The sequence below is a fragment of the Pseudopipra pipra genome, unplaced genomic scaffold (assembly GCF_036250125.1).
Source record: "Pseudopipra pipra isolate bDixPip1 unplaced genomic scaffold, bDixPip1.hap1 HAP1_SCAFFOLD_210, whole genome shotgun sequence".
Lineage (NCBI taxonomy): Eukaryota > Metazoa > Chordata > Aves > Passeriformes > Pipridae > Pseudopipra > Pseudopipra pipra.
The window spans coordinates 1-17823 of NW_026990689.1; the positions used below are offsets into that span (position 1 = coordinate 1).

At 63.2% G+C, this 17823-nt stretch overlaps 1 protein-coding gene across 1 annotated transcript; it reads right to left on the bottom strand.

Annotated features, from left to right (window-relative positions):
* Positions 1 to 8: 8 nt before the first annotated feature.
* On the bottom strand, positions 9 to 14215 carry SCX (scleraxis bHLH transcription factor). Its single transcript, XM_064643483.1, has 2 exons — positions 12442 to 14215; positions 9 to 369 (listed from the first exon to the last, which is right to left on the bottom strand). Exons 1-2 carry the CDS (start codon positions 12991 to 12993, stop codon positions 331 to 333), a joined length of 591 nt encoding a protein of 196 aa, XP_064499553.1. The 5' UTR covers positions 12994 to 14215; the 3' UTR covers positions 9 to 330.
* Positions 14216 to 17823: the final 3608 nt, after the last annotated feature.

A 17823-nucleotide genomic window follows, 5' to 3' on the forward strand; every position in this document is an offset into this window, starting at 1 on the left:
TCTGGCTCTCCAGGCTGCAGTCCCATGTCCCTGTGTCTCGGGCAGCAGTCCCATGTCCCTTTGGCTCTCCGGGCAGAATTCCCTGTGCCGCCGTGGAGTGTCCACGCGTGTCCGGCGCTGTCCCGGCGTGGCCCTCCGAGCCCTGCCGGCCCCGCGGGTGCGTGTCCACCTCCTGGGGGCCGGGGGCCGTGTCCGGGGAGCCCCGGGATGAGTCCTTTTCGCGGGGGAGGAGCGGGCGGGAGCTCCGGTGGCCGCGGGTCCGAGTGTGCGTGTGGCTGTTTCCCTGTCCTTGTCCCGCCGCTCCTCGGCCCTTCCCGCCGGGACGATGCTTTAGCTCCGGATCGCCGTCTTCCTGTCGCGGTCTTTGCTCTGCGGGGAGGGAAAGGCCGGTCAGACAGACACCCCTGGCAGGGTGGGGGGAGCCGGGGCAGCTCCCGGGATGCAGCTCCCGGATGCAGCTCCCGGGATCCATCTCCCGGGATCGACCGGAGCTCCCGCTCCGGGGCTGCTCCAGCGGCAGCTCCGCTCCCGGAGCCTCGGGGCGGCTCCCCCGGCTGTCACCGTCACCTCTCCCCGTGTCTCCCGGGGTCGGGAGGGCTCAGCGGGAGCGGGAGCTGTCCCAGATCCGTGCTCCCGCCGGAGAATTCCCTCGGGGAATTCCCTGTGCCGCCCGTGCTCCCGGGGGACACGTGGCACTTCCCTCCCTGCGCCGCGATCACTTTTCCTGTTTCCCAAGCCCAAATTCCTGCTCTGCTGAGCCCTTGGGAAGGAGGGAGGTCCCTGTCCCGGCTGGTTGCCCCCCCTGTGACCCGTGGGGACCCGTCCTGTGCCACCGTGGTGTCCGCCCGGGCACCAGGAAAGACCCCCGGTGTTGTCACCAGCACTGCCACCGCCGCTGTCACCGTCACCCGCCACCCACTGTCACTGTCACCATGGCCACTGTCACTGTCACCATGGCCACCGTCACTGTCACCACAGCCACTGTCACTGTCACCATGGCCACCATCACTGTCACCACGGCCACCATCACTGTCACCATGGCCACTGTCACTGTCACCACGACCACAGTCACTGTCACCACGACTACAGTCACTGTCACCACGGCCACCATCACTGTCACCATGGCCACCATCACTGTCACCATGGCCACCGTCACTGTCACCATGGCCACCATCACTGTCACCACGGCCACCGTCACTGTCACCACGGCCACTGTCACTGTCACCACGGCCACCGTCACTGTCACCATGGCCACCGTCACTGTCACCACGGCCACATCACTGTCACCATGGCCACCGTCACTGTCACCATGGCCACTGTCACTGTCACCATGGCCACCATCACTGTCACCATGGCCACCATCACTGTCACCATGGCCACTGTCACTGTCACCACAGCCACTGTCACTGTCACCATGGCCACTGTCACTGTCACCACGGCCACCATAACACTCTGCTGCTGCTCCCATAACACCACTGCCACCACCAGTACCACCACTGCCACCATCACTGTCACCACAGCCACCATCACTATCACCACTGCCACCATCACTGTCACCACTGCCACCATCACTGCTGCTCCCATAACACCACTGCTGCCACCAGTGCCACCAGTACCATCATGGCCATCCCTGCCACCACCAGTACCACCAGTACCGCCACTGTCACCATCCCTGCCACCACCAGTACCACCAGTAGCACCATTACCACCACCAGCACCACCAGTATCGCTGTCCCCAAACCCACCAGCACCACCAGTAGCACCATTACCACCACCAGCACCACCAGTATCGCTGTCCCTAAACCCACCAGCACCACCAGTAGCACCATTACCACCACCAGTAGCACCACCAGTAGCACCAGTACCACCACCAGCACCACCACCACCCCACCAGTATCGCCATCCCTAAACCCACCAGCATGACCAGTAGCACCATTACCACCACCAGCACTACCAGTAGCACCATCCCTAAACCCACCAGCATGACCAGTAGCACCATTGCCACCACCAGCAGCACCATTACTACCACCAGCAACACCAGTATTGCCATCCCTAAATCCACCAGCATCACCAGCAGCACCAGTACCACCACCAGTGGCAACATTACCACCACCAGTGGCACCATTACCACCACCAGCACCACCAGTACCACCAGCAGCACCACCATTACCACCACCAGTGGCACCATTACCACCACCAGCACCACCAGTACCACCACCAGCACCACCAGTACCACCACCAGCAACACCATTACCACCACCAGCAGCACCAGCAGCACCACCAGCAGCACCAATACCACCACCAGCACCACCAGTACCACCACCAGCAACACCATTACCATCACTAGCAGCACAGCAGCAGCAGCACCAGCAGCACCAATACCACCACCAGTAGCACCATTACCACCAGCAGTGGCACCATTACCACCACCAGCAGCACCAGTACCACCACCAGCACCACCAGTACCACCACCAGCAAAACCATTACCACCACCAGCAGCACCAGCAGCACCACCAGTAGCACCAGTACCACCACCAGTGGCAACATTACCACCACCAGCAACACCAGTACCACCACCAGTGGCACCATTACCACCAGCAGTAGCACCAGTACCACCAGCAGTGGCAACATTACCACCACCAGCAGCACCAGTACCACCAGCAGTGGCACCATTACCACCAGCAGTAGCACCAGTACCAACAGCAGTGGCACCATTACCACCACCAGTAGCACCAGTACCACCAGCAGTGGCAACATTACCACCACCAGCAGCACCAATACCACCAGCAGCAGCACCATTACCACCAGCAGCACCACCATTACCACCACCAGCAGCACCAGTACCACCAGCAGCACCACCATTACCACCACCAGTGGCACCATTACCACCACCAGCAGCACCAATACCACCAGCAGCACCACCATTACCACCACCAGTGGCACCATTACCACCACCAGCACCACCGGTACCACCACCAGCAACACCATTACCATCACCAGCAGCACCACCAGCACCACCAGCAGCACCAGTACCACCACCAGTGGCAACATTACCACCACCAGCAGCACCAATACCACCACCAGTAGCACCAGTACCACCACCAGCAGCATCAATACAACCACCAGTAGCACCAGTACCACCACCAGCAGCACCACCAGTAGCACCAGTACCACCAGTAGCACCTCCTCCCCATTCCCATCCCTCCGGGCTCCGTGGCTGTCCCGGCTCCATCCCGGCTCCCTCCCGGCCCCCCCGGCCCCCGGTGGGGTGACAATCCCGGCTCCCGGCACATCCCGGGCTCTCCCCCCTGGCTGCACGTGCGGCCCCTGCTCTGCCTCCTCCTTTGTTACCGGGGCTGGGGGGGAGGGAGGGAGGGGAGGGGAGGGGAGGGGGGAGTTCAGCTCCGAAACGGGGAAAATTAAATTTCCCAGATGTTCGGACCCCAGGAGTTCTCGTGCTGTCTGGAGAGGAAATGGGGATTCGGAAAATCCCGCCTCATATTTTTTCCCCTATCACCTTGCCTTTCCGCTGCCATTAAGTGCAGCAGGAACAGTAAATTACAGGCTGTGGACGGCACATCCCGGGATTCCGGGGGGAGGGAGGAAGGGGGGGGGGGTGGTTGAGGCACCCCCCGGGCTCCTCCTGCCCGCTCCCGGCCCCGGGGGTCGCGCGGAGCCTCTGCTCCCGGCACCGGCCCTGCGGCCCGGGCTCATCCCGGCCCAAATCCCGGAGCTTTCCGCACGAAACCTGCGGGTGGGATTGGCCTCCGGCGGGGAATGATGGGCCTGGGCTGTGCCACGGCCTGGGGACCCTGCTCTGGGGTGGGGGATGTGGAGTGTCCAGCTCTGGGGTGGGGGGATGTGGAGTGTCCAGTTCTGGGATGGGGGGACGTGGAGTGTCCAGCTCTGGGGTGGGAGGAGGACATGGAGTGTCCAGTTCTGGGATGTGGGACATGGAGTGTCCAGCTCTGGGATGTTGGAAGGACATGGAGTGTCCAGCTCTGGGATGTAGGAAGGACATGGAGTGTCCAGTTCTGGGATGGGGGGACATGGAGTGTCCAGCTCTGGGATGTTGGAAGGACATGGAGTGTCCAGCTCTGGGATGTAGGAAGGACATGGAGTGTCCAGTTCTGGGATGGGGGGACATGGAGTGTCCAGCTCTGGGATGGGGGGACGTGGAGTGTCCAGCTCTGGGATGGGGGGACATGGAGTGTCCAGTTCTGGGATGGGGGGAGGACATGGAGTGTCCAGCTCTGGGATGGGGGGGATGTGGAGTGTCCAGTTCTGGGATGGGGGGACGTGGAGTGTCCAGCTCTGGGATGGGGGGGAGGACATGGAGTGTCCATCTCTGGGATGTGGGGAGGACATGGAGTGTCCAGCTCTGGGATGTGGGGACATGGAGTGTCCAGCTCTGGGATGGGGGGAGGACATGGAGTGTCCAGCTCTGGGATGGGGGGACGTGGAGTGTCCAGCTCTGGGATGGGGGGAGGACATGGAGTGTCCAGTTCTGGGATGTGGGGAGCACATGGAGTGTCCAGTTCTGGGATGGGGGGACATGGAGTGTCCAGTTCTGGGATGGGGGGACATGGAGTGTCCAGCTCTGGGATGTGGGGAGGACATGGAGTGTCCATCTCTGGGATGGGGGGAGGACATGGAGTGTCCAGCTCTGGGGTGGGGGGATGTGGAGTGTCCAGCTCTGGGATGGGGGGACGTGGAGTGTCCAGCTCTGGGATGGGGGGATGTGGAGTGTCCAGCTCTGGGATGGGGGGAGGACATGGAGTGTCCAGCTCTGGGATGTGGGGAGGACATGGAGTGTCCATCTCTGGGATGTGGGGAGGACATGGAGTGTCCATCTCTGGGATGTGGGGAGGACATGTAGTCTCTGGGATGTGGGAAGGACAAGGAGTCTCCAGCTCTGGGACAAGGGGAAGGACATGGAGTGTCCAGCTCTGGGATGTGGGGAGAACACGGAGTCCCTGGGATGTGGGAAGCACATGGAATCTCTGAGATGTGGGAAGGATAAGGAGTCTCTGGGATGTGGGAAGGACATGGAGTGTCCAGCTCTGGGACAAAGGGAAGGACATGGAGTGTCCAGCTCTGGATATGGGAAGGACATGGAATCTCTGGGATGTGGGAAAGACATGAAGTGCCTCGCTCTGGGATGTGGGAAGCACACGGAGTCTCTGGGATGTGGGAAGCACACGGAATCTCTGGGATGTGGGAAGCACACGGAGTCTCTGGGATGTGGAAAGCACACGGAGTCTCTGGGATGTGGGAAGCACACGGAATCTCTCCATGCTGTGCCGGTGGCTCGGGAAGGGCTCGGCTCTGGGGGCAGGGGGGGCTGATCCCGGATGCTTTCCTGGGAAAGCTGCTCCAAGCACAGGTGGCTCCGGGTGCCCAGCAGCTCCAGAGCCTCCAGCCCCCTCGGGATGGGCACTGCCAGCCCCTGGAGCCGGGATGGCTCTCCCTGTGCTCCGGGTGGAGTTCCCAGTGCCGGGCTCGGCGCTCGGTGCCGCCGGAGCAGAAGCTGCCCGAGGTTTCCTCCCAAATCCAGGGGGCAGGTGGGGGCAGGAGCGAACCCACCATCCCACCATCCCACTCCTCCTCTCCCTCCTCTCCCCCTGATCCGGCCGCTGTTATCCCGACACGGCTCCCTCTGTTTGGAATCCACCCCTTCCCAAAGTCCTGTCCCAGCCCCGCAGGAAAAGCCCCTGGTGCTCCCTGGCTCCGCTCCCACCCTGTGCCCGTGGCATTTATCCATCCCCCTCCCTTCCCTGGAGCTGGAGTGCTTTGGGATGTGCTCTGGGAACATTTTCCACTGGGCTCCTGCGGTGTCCCGGGACATTCCTCCCGAGGATCAGGAATCCTTTGGGAACAGCAGGCTGGGGAGCAGGGGGGATGTGCCCTCCCTGCTGGCTCTGCCCTCCAGGGTGGGAGTGGGACCCGGAGCTGCTCCAGCCCCTGGCACAGAGCTGGGAATCTCCAATCCCTGGTGGCACCACTGCGGCTCCTCTGTGTGGGTCCCGAGACCCCTCTGGATCCCAGTGCCCCTCTGGATCCTGATACTCCTCTGGATCCCAGTGCCCCTCCAGATCCCAGTGCCCCTCTGGATCCCAGTGCCCCTCTGGATCCCGATACCCCTTTGGATCCCAGTGCCCCTCTGGATCCCAGTGCCCCTCTGGATCCTGATACCCCTCTGGATCCCAGTGCCCCTCTGGATCCCAGTGCCCCTTTGGATCCCAGTGCCCCTTTGGATCCCAGTGCCCCTCCAGATCCCAGTGCCCCTCTGGATCCCAGTGCCCCTCTGGATCCTGATACCCCTCCAGATCCCAACATCCCTCCATATCCCGATCCCCCTGCTCTCAGATCAGCGCCTTCCCCAGGGGATGAGCAGGGATCTGGGAACACCCAGGGATCATTTCCAGCCTCCCCCCGGGATGAGCAGGGATCTGGGAACACCCAGGGATCATTTCCAGCCTCCCCCCGGGATGGGCAGGGATCTGGGAACACCCAGGGATCATTTCCAGCCTCCCTGTCCCCCCGGGATGGGCAGGGATCTGGGAACATCCAGGGATCATTTCCAGCCTCCCCCCGGGATGAGCAGGGATCTGGGAACACCCAGGGATCATTTCCAGCCTCCCCCCGGGATGAGCAGGGATCTGGGAACACCCAGGGATCATTTCCAGCCTCCCTGTCCTCCTGAGATGGGCAGGGATCTGGGAACACCCAGGGATCATTTCCAGCCTCCCCCCAGGATGAGCAGGGATCTGGGAGCACCCAGGGATCACTTCCAGCCTCCCCGTCCCCCCAGGATGGGCAGGGATCTGGGAACACCCAGGGATCATTTCCAGCCTCCCCGTCCCCCCGGGATGGGCAGGGATCTGGGAACACCCAGGGATCATTTCCAGCCTCCCCCCGGGATGGGCAGGGATCTGGGAACACCCAGGGATCATTTCCAGCCTCCCTGTCCTCCCAGGATGAGCAGGGATCTGGGAACACCCAGGGATCATTTCCAGCCTCCCCATCTGTGCCCCGACCCCGGCCCACCCTCGGGGGGGTCCCAGCTGCCTCCAACCCCCCCTGGGCTGGGGGGGCTCTGTGGCTCCAGGCTCCAATTCCAGCTCAGGCTGCATTCCCTGTGCCCTTGGGAAGGGAGAGGGGACAGGGCAGCCCTGGTGACACCAGTTGGCTCCCGGGGGTCCCAGTGACCCCTTCCCAGTTCGCTGTCAGCTCCAGGGCACGGAGTGGCCAGTGCTGGACACTTCCCTGTCACTTCCCTGGTGCCACCCCAATGACCCCCCCTGTGTCCCCAAGTCCTGTGTCCCCTCAGTCCTTCCCGGGGGGGGGGTTCTGGGGAGGATTTGGGTGGATTTGGATTTTTTTGGGGGGCATTTAAAGAGGCCCAGGTCCCCCCAGTACAGACAGGGGGGAACCCCTGAGCTGAGACTGCTCCCAGCAGCTCCCCCAGCCCACACAGCCACTGGTTCCCAGTGGGAATGCTGCTCCTATCCCAGCCAGGCACAGCCCCAGAGTCTTCTCCCCACGGAGGTTTTTAACCCTTGGATTCCGTCCGGGATCTGGCCCAGCCCCCCCGGCAGAGCTCAGCCTTTCCCGGGCTCCTCCATGAGTCATTTTGGGGCAGGACCTTCCCAGGGAGACGGTGGGAAAGTCCCGGGATGAGGCTGTGGGTGCTGGCTGTGAGGGGAGGTGACTCACCAGGATCCAGCTGGGAAGCCCCTTCTGCTGATCCAGCAGAACTGGGATGAGGGGAAGGTCCCTCTGGGAAGGGTTCCCCGCCCTCCTCGCTGTCCCTCGGGGTGTCCCTCGGATCCCCCTCCAAACATCCCTCCCAAGCTCCGTCCTGACACGAGCAGGCAGGGTTTGGGATGGACAGGCAGGGGTTGGGATGGACAGACAGGGGTTGGGAGGGACAGACGGGTTGGGATGGACAGAAAGGGGTTGGGATGGACAGGCAGAGGTTGGGATGGACAGATAGGGTTTGGGATGGACAGACAGGGGTTGGGATGGACATGGTGCATCCAGCATGGACAGGTAGGATTTGGGAGGGACAGACAGGATTTGGGACAGACTTGGTGTGTCCAGCACGGACAGGTAGGATTTGGGATGGACAGACAAGGTTTGAGATGGACATGGTGTGTCCAGCATGGACAGACAGAGCTTGGGATGGACAGACAGGGCTTGGGATGAACATGGTGTGTCCTGCATGGACAGACAGGGTTTGGGATGGACAGACAGGGCTTGGGATGAACATGGTGTGTCCGGCATGGACAGAGCTGGGCAGTCCCAGCAGCAGCCACAGCATGTTTTTGGGGCAGGAGGGGGTTTCTGGGGCAGTTTGAGGTTTTTAGGGAGCTGTCACCCCCAGCCCGGGGTGTCTCCTGCTCCCGGGAGGAGCCTCCCGGCACATCTGGCACCAACAGCGGTGGAACTGCCGTGGAATCGTCGGGTGGTCTGGGTTGGGAGGGACCTCAGAGCCCCTCCAGTCCCATTCCTTGCCGTGGGCAGGGACCCCTCCCAGCAGAGCAGGGGTCCCATCCCGGAGCTGTGGGATGGGGATGGATGGGCTGGAACCCGCCGCTCTTCCCGACCGTTCATATTCCAGCATGGCCAAGCTCCTTCCTCTTCTCCCTTTCCTTCTCCCTCTCCTTCCACCTCTGCCTCTCCCTCTCTTCTTCCTCTCCCTCTCCCTCTCTCTCTCCCTCTCCCTCTCCCTCCTGATCAAAGGGATTTTGTTCCTTTAACACACAATAAACCCCAATGAGTGCGGATCCAGCTGGAAAACCTCCGGCACGGGCCGAGGCACCGTCTGTCCCATCCCTAATTCCCAGTGCTGTTCCCACAGCTTATTCCTCAGCCAGGCCAGAGTGTCCTGTCCCCGTGGATCTGATCCCAGGGAGGTTTAGTCCTGCAGGAAGGGACGTGGCCCGTCTTGGCCTGGGAGTTCTGCAGGGATTGTCCCTCCCGCCCTCCTCGGCACGGCCGTGCCCGTCCCGGGATTTGCTCCTGCACGGGAGCCTGTACTGGGAATGAGGCACAAAAGGTGATGGGAAGTCATTGGAATTGATGGAAAACCGGTGATGGGGGTTTACAGGAACTGATAGAAAAGCAGTGACGGGGATTTATTGGAATTGGTGCAAAGGCGCCGGAGGGAATTTATCGGATTTGACGTAAAAGCGGCAGTGGGAATTCACGGGACTTGGGGCAAAAGTGGAAGGGAATGCTCGGCCTTTGGAGCGTGGAAACTGGTAACTGGAAGGTGGAGAAGTTTTCCAGTCCAGCCCCATCTGTGGCTTCTGGTTTTGAACTGGGATGTACTGGTCGGAGCGGTTTGCTGAGGCACGAGGGCACTTCTCCCACCTCTTTTCCTACGTTCCCCCTCTTTTCCTGCATCTCCCGCTTTCAGGAATGGCTTCCCACTGCCAGAGGGCAGGGTTAGATGGGATATTGGGAAGAAATCCTTCCCTGGGAGGGTGGGGAGGCCCTGGAATGGATTTCCCAGGGGACGCCCCATTCCTGGAAGGGTCCAAGGCCAGGCTGGACGGGGCTTGGAGCCACCTGGGACAGCGGGAGGTGTGGAACAGGATGATCCTTAAACTCCCTTCCAGCCCAAACCATTCCACGATCCCTCACCCCCTGGAAGAGTTTGGTGCAGGGCAGGTGCTCGGTCCCTGCTTCCCGGGTGGAACGAGCCCCTGTATCCCCCTTTTTGTCAGGCACAAAACCCTCCCAAGTCCGTTCCCTCCCGCCCCGGGCTCTGTGACCTGGAAAGGACGTGCAGGGGGATTAACAGGGCTCGGCTTTTCCTGCCCCCAGGGTCCCGGCGCTGTCAGACTTTGCTGGGACCGGTTTTACCGTCACCACTTCTGCCTAACGAGCCTCAAATCCCTCCCAAAGACTTTCCCTCCTCGCCGGGGTTAACCGGGATCAGCCAGAGCCTGAGGCGATGGAGCGGGCAGGGATAACTCCGGGATGATCCCGTGGGGATGGAGTGGGCAGGGATCACTCTGGGATGATCCTGTGGGGATGGAGCAGGCAGGGATCACTCCGGGATGATCCTGTGGGGATGGAGCAGGCAGGGATAACTCCGGGATGATCCCGTGGGGATGGAGCGGGCAGGGATCACTCCGGGATGATCCTGTGGGGATGGGGCGGGCAGGGATCACTCCGGGATGATCCCGTGGGGATGGAGCGGGCAGGGGTCACTCCGGGATGATCCCACAGGGATGGAGCAGGCAGGGATCACTCCAGGATGATCCTGTGGGGATGGAGCAGGCAGGGATCACTCTGGGATGATCCTGTGGGGATGGAGCAGGCCGGGATCACTCCGGGATGATCCCGTGGGGATGGAGCAGGCAGGGATCACTCTGGGATGATGCTGGGGGGATGGAGCAGGCAGGGATCACTCTGGGATGATGCTGGGGGGATGGAGCAGGCAGGGATCACTCTGGGATGATGCTGGGGGGATGGAGCAGGCAGGGATCACTCTGGGATGATCCCGTGGGGATGGAGCAGGCAGGGATCACTGGGATGATCCTGGGGGGATGGAGCAGGCAGGGATCACTGGGATGATCCTGGGGGGATGGAGCGGGCAGGGATCACTCTGGGATGATCCCGTGGGGATGGAGCAGGCAGGGATCACTGGGATGATCCTGCAGGGATGGATCAGGCAGGGATCACTCTGGCTGCCACCCTGACCCCCCCTCTCTGCTCTCCTGCTCTCACCTGTGGGTCTGGGCAACCCCCTCCTGCCAGGGGACCCTCGAGGGGGTCTGATGTCCCTGCTCGCTGCCTTTTGGATTTTAGGGTTTGGATCCAAGAGGAAATTCCCGCTGGATTTTCCCAGTGTGTCCTGCTCTACCTGCCCAGCAGAGCCACTGGGACGGGGACGGTGCCAGTGGGGACAGAAGCAGCCTCAGCCAGAGGCTGGGAGGAGAGTATTCCCTAAAAAACACGGGGTCGGAGCCAGGAGCAGGGAGCCAGGCGCTGGGGAACTGGGAGCACCAGGATCAGGGGGTTGGGAGCCCCAGCACTGGGATACTGGGAGCCCCAGCACTGGGATACTGGGAGCCCCAGCATCGGGATACTGGGAGCCCCAGCATCGGGATACTGGGAGCCCCAGCACTGGGATACTGGGAGCCCCAGCACTGGGATACTGGGAGCCCTGGCTGCGACCAGCCCAGCTCCCAAATCCCTCTCCCGTCTCCGTTTGCCGCCCGGTCCTGCCGGAGGGGAGCCACGGGCTCTTCCCACACTCTCACTTTCCCTGTGCCTCTGGTTTCCAGCTCCTCAATCAGTCCCGTTTCTCCCCCTCGCGGGGCTTCCCTCCTGCCGTCCCTTTGCCTCTTTTTTTTTGGGGATTTGGAAGCAGCTTCGGGCGGCAGCTCTGGACGTGCTCGGGGGAGGCACCGTATTTTCCACAGCGGGTTTTGGACTCGCCGACGGGCTCTGGTGTCTCTCCAGCTCCAACCGGAGCTGCTTTTCTATCCCAGTCATCCCGTCTGTCCCAGCCATCCCGTCTGTCCCAGCCATCCTGTCTGTCTGTCCCAGCCATCCCGTCTCCCCCTCGCTCACACCACCGGTGCTGTTTAAAGTGGAACCGTTTCCGTGCCCCGGCACTCCCAGACCCCCCCCCCCCGTTCCTGGGGACACCCGGGGATCCCCCGAGGGGATTTTGGACTCGCCAACAGGTTCTGGTGTCTCTCCAGCTCCCACTGGAGCTGCTTTTCTATCCCAGCCATCCCGTCTCTCCCGGCCGTCCCACTCCCCCCCTCGCTCACACCACTGTGATGGTATTTAAAGCAGAGCTGTCTTGGCACCCCGGCACTGCCAGACCCCCGTGCCTGGGAGGATTTTGGACTCGCTGACAGACTCTGGTGTCTCTCCAGCTCCAACTGGAGCTGCTTTTCTATCCCAGTCATCCCAGCTCCCCCTCGGCTCACACCAGCCTGGGGCCATTTAAACTGGAGCTGTCTGGGCGCCCCAGCACTCCCGGGCTCCCACATCTGGGGGCACCCGGGTGTCCCCTGAGTGGATTTTGCACTCTCTGACAGACTCTGGTGTCTCTCCAGCTCCAGACGGAGCTGCTTTTGTGTCCCAGTCATCCCGTCTATCCCAATCACCCCACTCCCCCTCGGCTCACACCGGTGTGGTGCATTTAAAGCAGAGCTGTCTCGGTGCCCCTCGCACTCCCAGACCCCCAAGCCTGGGGGTCCCCTGTGAGGATTTTGGACTCTGGTGTCTCTCCAGCTCCAACCAGAGCTGCTTTTCTATCCCAGTCACCCCACTCCCCCTCGGCTCACCCCGGCGCGATGCCATTTAAACCGGACCCGTCTCGGCGCTTCGGCACTGCCGGACCCCCCAATTCCTGGGCAACACGTCCCGCACCCTCCCCGCATCCCCCCCGAGCACCCCACTCACCAGCTTCCTCTGGTTGCTGAGGCAGAAAGTGCAGATCTGTTTGGGCTGGGAGCTGTCGGGGTCCCGCGCCGGGGGGCTGCCGCCTCCACCTCCACCACCTCCTCCTCCGGCGTGCGGGAAGAAGGCGGGCGTGGTGTGGCACGGCTGCCCGTCGCCGCACGCCTCGCCCACCAGCAGCACGTTGCCCAGGTGGGAGATGTAGCTGGAGGCCAGGCGCAGGGTCTCGATCTTGGAGAGCTTCCTGTCGGCCGGCTCGGTGGGGATGAGGGTGCGCAGCGCGGTGAAGGCGGTGTTGACGCTGTTGGTGCGGTCGCGCTCCCGCGCGTTCGCCGTGTGCCTCTGCCGCGGCTCCCGCGACAGCCGCGCCGCCGCCGCCGCCTTCTTGGCCCCGCGCCGCTTGCCCGCCTTCAGCGCGTAGCCCTCGGCGTCCAGGTGGAAGGGCTTCTCGTCCGAGCCCGAGCTCTCGCTGCCGTTCTCCTCGTCCTCGGACAGCATGCTGATCTCGGGGTACAGGTAGCGGCTGGGCGCCGAGCGCAGCATGGCGAAGGACATGGTTGGGGCGAGCCTGGGCTCTCCTCCGGCCGTTCGGGGGGTGTCCTGGGCGCTGCGGGGCTCGGGGGGGTCCCCGCCGGGCTCGGGGAGGGGGGTTCGGGGCCGGCCCGCCCGCTCCCCGCGCGCACGGGCACGGTGCGCGCCCAGCCTGGCAGAGCCGGCTTTTATAGCGGCGGGGAGCCGGGTTTTGTGAGGCGGCACTGGTCAGCCAGGCCCCTCCTCCGGCTCGAGGGGAGCCCCAGGCTCAGCCTACCTGAGCTCACCCTCCGGCGGGGATTTAACTCTTCCGGGCTCGGCCGGGCCCGCGGGGGTCCCGCCGAGCTCCTGCCAACAACTCCGCCGTCTGCGCCGGGGCTTTCCGCTCCTCCCGCTTTTCCGTTTGTCTCATCTCGCCCCAGAGCTGTTTTCCTCCTAAATCTGTGTCCCGATCCCGGTCTGGGCTCGGCACGGGGGTCCGGGGCTCACCCGGGTCAGCTCGGCACACTTGGCACCGTCCCGGCATGGCCCGGGTGGGCACGGCACTGCCGGGGGGGCTCCTGGGGGTCCCTGCACCCCCTCGAGGAGCAGGATGAGCCCCTGGAGCTGAGGGAGGAGGTTGGTCCCGCAACATTCCCGGTGTCCCCACCGTGTCCTTTTCCACGGGGCTCCCGGCCCCAAGCCGGTACCTGCATCCCAAAACCAGCACGTTGGCCCAGGGGAATGACAGTGGGATGGATCCCTGGGTGTCCCTGGGCGCTCCCAGAGGACTCTCCGTGCTGGGGGGGGACTGGGGGCCATGTCCCTCCCCTGACCCTGTTCCCGTGAGATTCCTGGTCCCTCCCCTGACCCTGTTCCCATGGGATTCCTGGACACTTCGTGCCCGGGCCAGGGGCTCCTGCTCAGGATGAATCCCAGCCAGGGAGCCCCCAGAGCCCCCTCCCCTTCCCAGCATGACGGAATCCATCCTGCTGCTGCTCCTGCTGCTGCTCCTGCGGCTGCTAATGGGGCAGAGAGGGAGGAATTAACCCTTGAGGGGCCGCCCGAGCTCCAGGGCTCGCCTGGATTTGCTCGAGTTCCCTGCCCAGGTATCAGGGATGGAATTTGGGTCTTGTGTGCTGAGCCCAGTCCTGTCCCTGTGTCCTGTCCCCCGTCCCTGTGTCCTGCTGGCCATGCCAGGGTTGCCATGGACACCTTCCACTCGCCCAGGTTGCTCCGAGCCCCATCCGACCTGGCCTTGGACACTCCCAGGGATGGGGCAGCCACAGCTTCTCTGGGAATTCCATCCCAGCCCCTCCCCACCCTCCCAACCAGGAATCCCTTCCCACTATCCCACCTAACCCTGGGAAGCCATTCCCTGGGTGCTGTCCCTCCAGCCCTTGTCCCCAGTCCCTCTCCAGCTCTCCTGGAGCCCCTTCAGGCCCTGGAAGGGACTCCAAGGTCTCCCTGGATCCTTCCCTTCTCCAGGTGAACATTCCCAGCTCTCCCAGCCTGGCTCCAGAGCAGAGGGGCTCCAGCCCTCGGAGCATCTTCCTCACCCTTCATTTGGCCCTGGTGATGACCATCAGCCTCCTCCTCTTCCTCTGGGCCCTGGAATCCCCCCAGCATCCCAGGCCACCGAGGTGTGGGGCCGAGATCCCACACTCACGCCGGCTCCAGGGAAAACCTGTGGATCCCTCCCCGCTCTGGAGCTCTGGGGAGTTCTCTCAGCTCGGGGCTTCCTTATCCCAACCCCAAACCCGGGCACAGCGGGAATGTGTGCCCTCCTCTCCGTGCCTTTGCCCGGTGTGGGTGAGCAGCACTTTAACCTGGATGGAGGCGGGAATTGCCGTTTGCTGGGAAGTCTCCGCTCCCGGGAGCTCCGCGCGGGGGGTTGTCTCTCCCAGCCGGAATTCCGCACCTTCCCCGTGTGCTCCCACAGTTAATCCGTGTCTCAGCAGCTTCCGAAATCCAGCCCACTGTCATCCCCTTGCCGGGCCGGGCGCTCTCCGTGTGTGCTTTGGAAGCCCCGGCTCCCGGAGCATCTGCTTTCGTTTAGCTCCGCTAATGATCCCGCTTTTCTCCAGCACCTTCCATCCCGCTGCCGTTCCCGGGCGCTCTCCCTGCTGTCCTTCCTGGGCAGAGGCACATCCGTCTGGATCCTCCGGGGCTCCTCGGGCTCACACCGGGATGGGGAGCAGGTCCCTGGGCCGGTGACCCTCAGCCCTGGGTCGGGCCAGAGCTCCGGACCCGGCGCTGGCTCGGGAATTCTGAAATAGGGATTTGGGGCTGGAGCAGCCTCCCAGCCCCTGACTCTGCAGCTTCCCCTGCTTCCCAGAGAGCTTCCAGGATGTCCCACTTTGGGCATCACTTCCCAGCCCTGGCAGGGCAGCAGAGCCTGGGGTAGGAGCCTTCTCCCAGGGAGGCCAATCCTGGAATTCCTCGCTGTGATCCATCCCCTGCTTTAGGACCTGGACTGGCCTGTGGAGTGGGGAGGACTCACTCCCGTTCCCTGCTCCAAGGCTCTCCTGATCCCTTTGGATCCTGCCTCTCCCCACCTTCAGATCCCCCCTCCCCGCTGACAGCCCTGCAGAGCGGGGGGTGCTTGGGATGACATTTGGGATGACATTCCCGACTCCGCGGAGTTCCCGGGGATGTGCCGGACCCTCTGGGATCCCACTCCTGTGGGAAGCACTGCCGGGGGCACAGAGACCCCCCCCCCCAGGGCTGCTTGGTTACCTCGGGGGGGGCTCCGGAGGTGTCCCCGTGCCGGGATCCCAGGGATCCCCAGCGCCCCGGGAACGCCGGGCTGGGGGCGGGAGAGCCGCGCTTGCCCCGTCCCCTTTTCCCCTCCACGTGGACCGGATATTTTCAAGGGAAGAATCTTTCCTACGGGGCTCTCCGGCTGCCAGGAATGTGCGTCTAGGAATGCCCAGGGCCCATCCAAGAACAACTTCCAGACGCGCGGCTGAGTGACGGCAGCGCCGGGCGAGCTGGGACCGCGGGGGCGGCGAGGGGGCTGCGGGGAGGGGGCTGCGGGAGCCGCTGGAGCGGGACCCGCTGGAGCGGGAGCCACTGGAGCGGGAGCTGTTGGAGCGGGAGCCGCTGGAGCGGGACCCGCCCGGGGGAGCTGCCCGGGAAACGCGGCACGGCAGGGATTGATCCCGGCACGGCAGGGATTGATCCCGGCACGGCAGGGATGGATCCCGGCACGGCAGGGATTGATCCCGGCAGGGCAGGGATTGATCCTGGCACGGCAGTGATTGATCCTGGCACAGCAGGGATTGATCCCGGCAGGGATTGATCCCGGCACGGTAGGGATGGATCCCGGCAGGGCAGGGATTGATCCCGGCACGGCAGGGATTGATCCTGGCACGGCAGGGATTGGTCCTGGCACGGCAGGGACTGATCCTGGCATGGCTGGGATTGATCCCGGCACGGCAGGGATTGATCCTGGCACGGCAGGGATTGATCCCGGCACGGCAGGGATTGATCCTGGCACGGCAGGGATTGATCCCGGCACGACTGGGATCGATACCGGCACGGCAGGGATTGATCCCGGCACGGCAGGGATGGATCCCGGCACGGCAGGGATGGATCCTGGCACGGCAGGGATGGATCCTGGCACGGCAGGGATCGATCCTGGCACGGCAGGGATTGATCCCGGCACGGCAGGGATGGATCCTGGCACGGCAGGGATGGATCCCGGCACGGCAGGGATTGATCCTGGCACGGCAGGGATTGATCCCGGCACGGCAGGGATTGATCCTGGCACGGCAGGGATTGATCCTGGCACGGCAGGGATTGATCCCAGCTCTGCGCTGGCGGGGGGGGGGGGGGATCCCGCTGATGGGGGGATGTGGATCCTGCTGTTTTGGGGATGTGGATCCCACTGATGTGAGGATGTAGATCCCACTGATGGGGGGATGTGGATCCCACTGATGAGGGGATGTGGATCCCACTGCTGATGTGAAGATGTGGATCCCACTGCTGAGGGGATGTAGATCCCACTGATGAGGGGATGTAGATCCCACTGATGTGGGGATGTGGATCCCACTGATGTGGGGATGTGGATCCCACTGACATGAGGATGTGGATCCCACTGATGTCGGGATGTGGATCCTGCTGATGCGGGGATGTGGATCTCACTGATCTGAGGATGTGGATCCCATTGATGAGGGGATGTGGATCCCACTAATGTGAGGATGTAGATCCCACTGATGGGGGGATGTGGATCCCACTGATGTGAGGATGTGGATCCCACTGTTGAGGGGATGTGGATCCCATTGCTGAGGGGATGTGGATCCCACTGGTGTGGGTATGTGGATCCTACTGTTGTGGGGATGTGGATCCTGCTGTTGAGGGGATGTAGATTCCACTGCTGAGGGGATGTAGATCCCACTGCTGAGGGGATGGGGATCCCACTGACATGGGGATGTAGATCCCACTGCTGAGGGGATGTGGATCCCACTGTTGAGGGGTCATGGATCCAAGGATCCAACTGCTGAGGTGGGACATGGATCCCATTACTGGGGAGAGACGTCCCTTTCTCCTCATCCCGAGGGTCAGCCCCTGCCCCCAGCCCCTGTCCCCCCCTGCTCCTGAACCATTCCCGTTCATCCAGCTGTTTGCTCTGCTCCCACTGGGGGGGTTTGGAGCTACAGGGCACAGGCAGAGCAATTCCAGGGATGGGGCAGCCACAGCTGCTCTGGGCAACCCATGCCGGGATCTCACCACCCTCCCAGGGAATAATCCCTTCCCACTATCCCATCTAACCCTGGGAAGCCATTTCCTGTGTCCTGTCCCTCCATCCCTTGTCCCCAGTCCCTCTCCAGCTCTCCTGGAGCCCCTTCATGCCCTGGGAGGGGCTCCAAG

Bases quoted from the DNA above. Each gene is read 5' to 3' on its own strand.
- SCX (XM_064643483.1), bottom strand. From the start codon at position 12,993: ATGTCCTTCGCCATGCTGCGCTCGGCGCCCAGCCGCTACCTGTACCCC. The intron at 370-12,441 runs GTGAGTGGGGTG...CCCTCCCCGCAG, and splicing joins TCAGCAACCAGAGGAAGCTG to AGCAAAGACCGCGACAGGAA.